Here is a 6,859-nt window from a genome sequence, read left to right as displayed (position 1 = left end):
GCTAGTGTCAAAGCTACTTCTAATGCACAACTACCTTTACACCAAACTGTGTGTGTATGTGTGTATGCCCTGTTAAATTAAAAACTTGACACCAAGTTTAAAAGCTGTGTTTTGCTGCCCTCTGGCTGTCTGGTTAAGATGTCACTGCAACAAGGTGAAACATTAAACCACTGAATGTCAGCAAAGACAAGATTTTTTTTAGGGGTGTGTAAAGGTAGTCTTTATTATAATATGCCCATATTTTTGAAGTTTCCTGGAACATCTGTGGCACCGATATCCGTACAAGCAAATCTTCTTCCTTCAGAGTTCAGAAAGAAAGTGGTTAAATCATGTTTTGATTTATTTTTCTGAGCCAAAAGCTATAATATGGTCCTTCCGCTGGCAGAGAGAAGTCTGTTTACACCTATACATAGCAAATTATAGCTTTGGTTTGGATTTCTGTGACGAATTAAAAGAGAAGAAACTCGCCCAATGTGTTCTGCACAAATAGAAAACCCCAAACCTTCATACGACTTTACCTGCACATCACTATTAAGTATTACCCATTTACTAATGCAGAATTTACCATAAGTCAACACTTCCTTATCAGGAAAGACAAAGAGATAAAGATAAGACATTGGCAGAATACCTCTCTTCTGTCAGAGGTAAGAAGCAAAAGAAATCTTGGCAACCAAAAGAAAACAGAATATGTGGTCACTGTTCGACAGGTGAGGTTGAGGCAGAGATGCACTTCCTCCTGAAATGTAGTGAAACAAGAGAAACGTGGCTTGACCGGCTCAGCTCAAAGATCTCTGGAAACACAGCACGACTTGTTGCTCCTTATGTCCTGTTGTGTCACAACCTGAGAGACAGTGAGTGACGCGCACACACACACACACACACACAATCTGTTTTATTATTATTGTTGTATATTTCTATTCTGTTTTTCTGATGAGTTTTGATTTGCTTTAGAGCAGGGGTGTCAAACTCGTTTTAGTAAAGAGGGCACATGCTGCCCATTTTAATCTCAAGTGGGCTGGACCAGTAAAATCACAGCCTAATAATGCATAATTAACGACAATGTTTCTCTATGTTTAAATCATTGGAGAAAGTTTTTAGATGATAAACTCTATTTTAAGGTATTTCAACAATTAACAAGATGTTTATCTGTTTATCTGCCTCGGCTCTCCTCTGCAGATTCCCTCGCTTTGTGACGCCACTTTCATGACGTGATCCATGTTTAACGACTTCCAACACAATAATATCAGTGCTAACATCAATTGCGACTGTGGATCAATGGTTTGCATGTCTGTCTTATAAGCAGAGCATCAAAGGTTTGAATTCCAGCTCTGCTAATTTTAGTCTTAAAAAAAAAAAAAAAAAAAAAAAAAAATTCTGTTGGACTGGACACTCTGGCGGGCCGTATGTTTGACACCCCTGGTCTAATATGAACATTGGGCTTCTTAATTGAATCAAAACAAAAAATGTATTGAGATGGCCGATGTCAGGAAGTTTTTATATCTACACTTATATTTATGAAACTATTTATTCATGTTTTAGTACTCTTTTAGGAATTTTCTTTATGTACTAAAAGCAATGAAAGGCAATTAAATCAATACATGAACAAAAACAACTGCTTTCCAAAGGACCACATGGCATAAAAACAAAAGTATAAAAATGTATCACTTCTTCTTCTTCAAAAAAAAACAGCAATTGAATTCATAAATGATTTTATTACAATGAAAACATTTTAAAAGGACCAGGTGGCATAAGAACTAATGTAAAACTCTCTCTCTCTCTCTCTCTCTCTCTCTCTCTCTCTCTCTCTCTCTCTCTCTCTCTCTCTCTCTCTCTCTCTCTCTCTCTCTCTCTCTCTATATATATATGTGTGTGTGTGTGTGTGTGTGTGTGTGTGTCATCTAAACTATCATAATAGCAATTAAATCAATAAATTATTCTACAGAATGAACACTGCTATCAAATAGACTATTTGACATAAAAACTAATGTAAATATATATATATATATATATATATATATATATATATATATATATATATATATATATATATATATATATATATATATATACATATATAGATATATGTATATATATATACACACACACATATATTTATATACTATCAAAAAAGATCATGTGGCATAAAAACAAATGTAAATCTAAATATATAAAAATAGCAATTAACTCAATAAATTATTCTATCAGAATGAACACTGCTATCAAAAAAATCATGTGGCGTAAAAACAAAACATATATACATATCTTTTTAATTCAAAATAGCAATTAAACTAATAGATGATTATAATAAATTAACGCAACTGCTACTAAAAAAAATCAAAATAGCAACCAAATCTATAAATCATATTTGATTGAACTTAAAACTAAGTGAAATCATTCTCCGTGCAGCAGCTGGTCTGACGCACCACTGGAGCAAACGGGACTCACTTAGCTTCATGCACTTGTTCCTCCTTCAGAGGGGACACACAAGGTAGAAGGGTTGTTAAAATATTACAATAATATTCTGTCACATTGGTATTTCAATCTGAATGTCAGAAATCAAAGTTGGTTTAGAACATTAACGTTAGTGAAATCTTACATTAAATCACAGTAAGAGCTGTTGACGTTGCTGATTCCTTTCATTTGATACAAACTCAAAATGTTAATAGAGACCAAGTTCTGAGACATTTATATGAAGTTATATATGCTTTTGTTTTGTTTCTTATTGTTATGTAATCTGGTGTCTATATTTTTATTGCTTTTATTGTTTTAGTTATGATCATGTATACAAATAAAATGCATTTTATTATTTATGATTGTAAACTTTGTAATCTTAACTATACATTTCACACTTTTTCATGATCAGTTAATCTGCTGCACACTTACTGAAATTCTCTCGAGGGTCATTTTAAATTAATGCTCATGTGTTGCATAATGTCAGTAAAATAAAGACAAAGCTTACATTTTCCCCAAAATGAGTATTATGTAACTCTTTCAAGAAAACGCCACAGGACATTTTCAAGAAAAGAGCAAGGAGCGGTGGGTGCATCATCTGTACCTCCTTGCTGTCCTCCGTGGCTTGCGTGATGACGGCCACCACCAGGTTGACCAGCACAAACTGGCCCATGATCACGAAGGCGACGAAGTACACCGGCGAGACCCACCAGAGGTAGCTCGAGCAGCGATGGTCTCCCGGACCACACTGTGTCATGGTGTCCTTGAGAGGCACAGAGCGAGACTCAGAGGATTGTAAACAACCCCCACCCACTGGAGAGGGAACCCTCTCATTAGCTGGAAGGCTTCAAATAACTGGACAGTGTCACCGGACACCTATGCCAGAGATGTTTGCAGTTCTTAATGGATACACTTGTATTATATATATATTTATATCTTCATTATTTTATCTTAATTAGATTCAATTTGGCCTTTTGTTGGCAGGTGGCCACGATATCAGTGGGACAATACTCTTTAAAGCAGGGGTGTCAAACTCGTCTTAGTGAAGGGGCTACATGCTGCCCATTTTGATCTCAAGTGGGCTGGACCAGTAAAATCACAGCATAATAATGCATAATTAACGACAATGTTTCTCTATGTTTAAATCATTGGTAAAGGTTTTTAGATAATAAACTCTATTTTAAGGTCTTTCAACAATTACCTAGAAACATAGAAACATAAAGACCAAAAATTCAGACATCAGCCCTCTGTTTATCTGCCTCGGCTCTCCTCTGCAGATTCCCTCGCTTTTTGCTTTCATGACGTGATCCATGTTTAACGACTTCCAACACAATAATGTCAGTGCTCACATCAATTGCGACTGTGGAACAATGGTTTGCGTGTCTGTCTTATAAGCAGAGGATCAAAGGTTTGAATCCCAACTCTGCTAATTCTAGTCTTTAAAAAAAATATATATATATATATATATATATATATATATATATATATATATATATATATATATATTTGCATTAAACACCCTGGCGGGCCCGACTGGACCCCCTGGCGGGCCGGAATCGGCCCGTGGGCCGTATGTTTGACGCCCCTGCTTTAAAGGATAACGTTCAGTGCTTGCGGTTGTCTGCTACTATCCCCTGGAAGAGTGCTTTTTGGCAATGATGCATGTGCAGAGCCCATTTGTGTGTATCTACGCGTACGAGTGTGTGTGCTTATACCTTCATGATCATGCCCCAGTTGTCTCCGGTGCACACCTGGAAGAGCGTGAGCCAGGCCGTGCCGAAGTTCTTGAAGTTTACATGCTTATTCAAGCCTGAGCACGCGTCCTCATTGAAGCACTCTGAGCCACACAACACAGACATACAGATGCTGATTTCTACCCGTTGGACATGTTGGTATGAACCACTAAAATACATACATATGTAAACATGTATATTGGAAAAATCAAGCACATACTGTTGATTATCACTTTAAATCTCTCCCAATAATAAAAAATGAAAAATAAATAAATCAGATGCACGCCATAAATGCAATACAACGACACTGCTTTTACTTTGAAGGCGATTTATGTACGTGTGCGCGCACAGACGTGTATATATATATATGTATATATCTATATATATATATATACGTATATATATATATATATATATATATATATATATATATATATATATATATATATATATATGTATATATATATATATGTATATATATATATATATATATATATATATATATATATATATATATATATATACATAATGGCTGGGCAAAGTTGAAAAAAATTAATCACGATTAATCGCATGATTTTTCTGCTCGTGCAAGAAGATGGATCGTAAGGTATCGTTTCAAAACTTGTAAGAGCGTAAAAACTAGTTTGTGAAAGACTCAGAGAAACATAAAAATCACACAAGGTAAAATCACAGATGTTTTTGGAATCCCTGCCGGACGCATTTTTTAGGTCTCGAAAAAAGGACATGTCCGGGAAAAAGAGGACATCTGGTCACCCAGGTAATTCTCATTACTCACAGAAGTCCAATGATCCTGTCTGCGCCACATGTTCCGTAGCAGCCAAGTTATTTTCCGTTTCAGCTTTATACAGCGCGTGGATTTGTGTCATGATTGTGCGTCTTTGCGGTGCCTCGATGCTCAGGTCCCCCGTTGCCACTCGCAAAACTTTGGTGAACTTCTCATCCTCAACAATATTAATTTTGCAACTGTGCTACTCACAGGCAGACTTAGTGAGGGGTCTTTGTTGTTCAGTGAGGCTGGTTTGACGCATTCCACTTGAACGCCACTCGCCGACCAACATGCTGCGCGTTGCTATGTTACTTAAAGCTGGTTGTGCTACGGTGAAACGACAACGTCTTCCCGAGTGAACATCTGACATCTACGTCTGACTGCATTAGAGCGGAAATAGTTAAATAGGTATATTAGTATACACACACACATATATATATATATATATACACACACACACATATATATATATATATATATATATATATATATATATATAGAGAGAGAGAGAGAGAGAGAGAGAGAGAGAGAGAGAGAGAGAGAGAGCGAGAGAGAGAGAGAGAGAGAGAGAGAGGGCTGACTCTGAGGTATTAACTACACTTACTACTCTGCCTTGATTAGCTAAAGGCCTGCTTGGTTCCCCTGGCAGCAATATGGCTTCTGGGGTAAGCACCAGGACCATGATCCTTTGATGCAAGCCCTTGTGTATGTGTGTATGTATGTGTGTGCGTTTTGCTCGTCGTGTGACTGACCGAGTTTGCCGAAGAGCTCCACTCCCAGAGCGGCGGAGATGAAGAAGAAGAAAACGAAGAGCAGACATATGTTCCCAATCTGGAATTCAAAATACATTTTAGCTTCTTTACTCACAACAAACACAACAACATCATCAGCCTTCATTTGAGATAGGACAGCATCACAGACAGGCCTTCATTTCTATTAAGTCAACTTTTTTTCTGTCTTTTTTCTTCTGCTCCAATGCTGTGTTAGTTTGCTGCTACAGCTGTGAATGCCCCTTTGAATGATCAGAGATCTATTTATACTCAATGAGGCTCCATCTGACGTGTTTGATCATTTTTAGTCTGCAGACTTGGGGAGTAAAACCAACCGGCATGCACAACAGTGTCGCAGGGTTTCTAATGCACTGACGGGGCACAAGCACAGATACTTGTAAAGTGGGCAAACACTCAAAGATTCCTCAACGCAAGTACAAAATGCAGCGGAAGCAAGCCATTCTTTAAAACAAAAGAGCATTCATTCTCACTTCACATTCATGAAGAGTCAGACAAAAACAAATAAATACATAAAGCGTTTACCTGTGACAGCGTTTTGCTAATCGTTTTCAGCAGAACACGGATCTTTTTGGCCTTCAGCACTGAAGAGAGACAAAGTCGTTGTCATGAACAACTTTGCACAGGTGCCATACACGTCACGCCCACAGAACGCAGACGGTTTCCCTTTCGGTCGAGTGTGTGTGCATACCTTGTGCCAGTCTGAGCGCTCTGCAGACTCTCAGGATGTTGGGATTGATGGGAATAGTGTGCACCAGCATCATCTTGTCTAAAATGATACTCATGACAGATACTAACACAATAGCGACATCCAGCTGATTCCATCTAAACACACAAACACACACACACGCACAAAAGTCATATACACTGATGACAGCAGAATGAAAAAAAATCCTCCCTAAATCTCGTGTGTTACCTGTTTCGTATGAACCTACAGCCGCCAAACGCAACAACCTTGAGGACGAGTTCTATGACCAAGAAGATCGTAAACACGTATTGGGTCCACTCTGTCAAGACTCTGATGTACTGAACACACGTGGACACACACACACACACAGGTTAGTTTCCATTCAAGTCAAGTTTCTTTATTTGCGGCAGTT

The 6,859-nt window shown here is 37.7% G+C and overlaps 1 protein-coding gene across 1 annotated transcript in view; it reads right to left on the bottom strand.

The window, feature by feature from the left end:
- Positions 1 to 2,246: 2,246 nt before the first annotated feature.
- Positions 2,247 to 6,859, bottom strand: part of LOC137779512 (voltage-dependent T-type calcium channel subunit alpha-1I-like) — a 19,325-nt gene continuing 14,712 nt past the window's right edge. The window contains exons 26-32 of the mRNA XM_068567324.1: positions 6,676 to 6,785; positions 6,451 to 6,584; positions 6,285 to 6,343; positions 5,724 to 5,802; positions 4,167 to 4,288; positions 3,056 to 3,214; positions 2,247 to 2,468 (exon numbers count right to left, since the gene is read on the bottom strand). Coding sequence (XP_068423425.1) covers positions 2,442 to 2,468; positions 3,056 to 3,214; positions 4,167 to 4,288; positions 5,724 to 5,802; positions 6,285 to 6,343; positions 6,451 to 6,584; positions 6,676 to 6,785 — 690 coding nt within the window. The 3' untranslated portion in view covers positions 2,247 to 2,441. The remainder of the gene's footprint in view (positions 2,469 to 3,055; positions 3,215 to 4,166; positions 4,289 to 5,723; positions 5,803 to 6,284; positions 6,344 to 6,450; positions 6,585 to 6,675; positions 6,786 to 6,859) is intronic.

This window comes from Clinocottus analis, unplaced genomic scaffold, assembly GCF_023055335.1.
Source record: "Clinocottus analis isolate CAN_PGR_092001 unplaced genomic scaffold, fCliAna1.0.p SCAF_8, whole genome shotgun sequence".
Classification (NCBI taxonomy): Eukaryota; Metazoa; Chordata; class Actinopteri; order Perciformes; family Cottidae; genus Clinocottus; species Clinocottus analis.
This window is presented reverse-complemented; position numbering and strand designations above follow the sequence as displayed.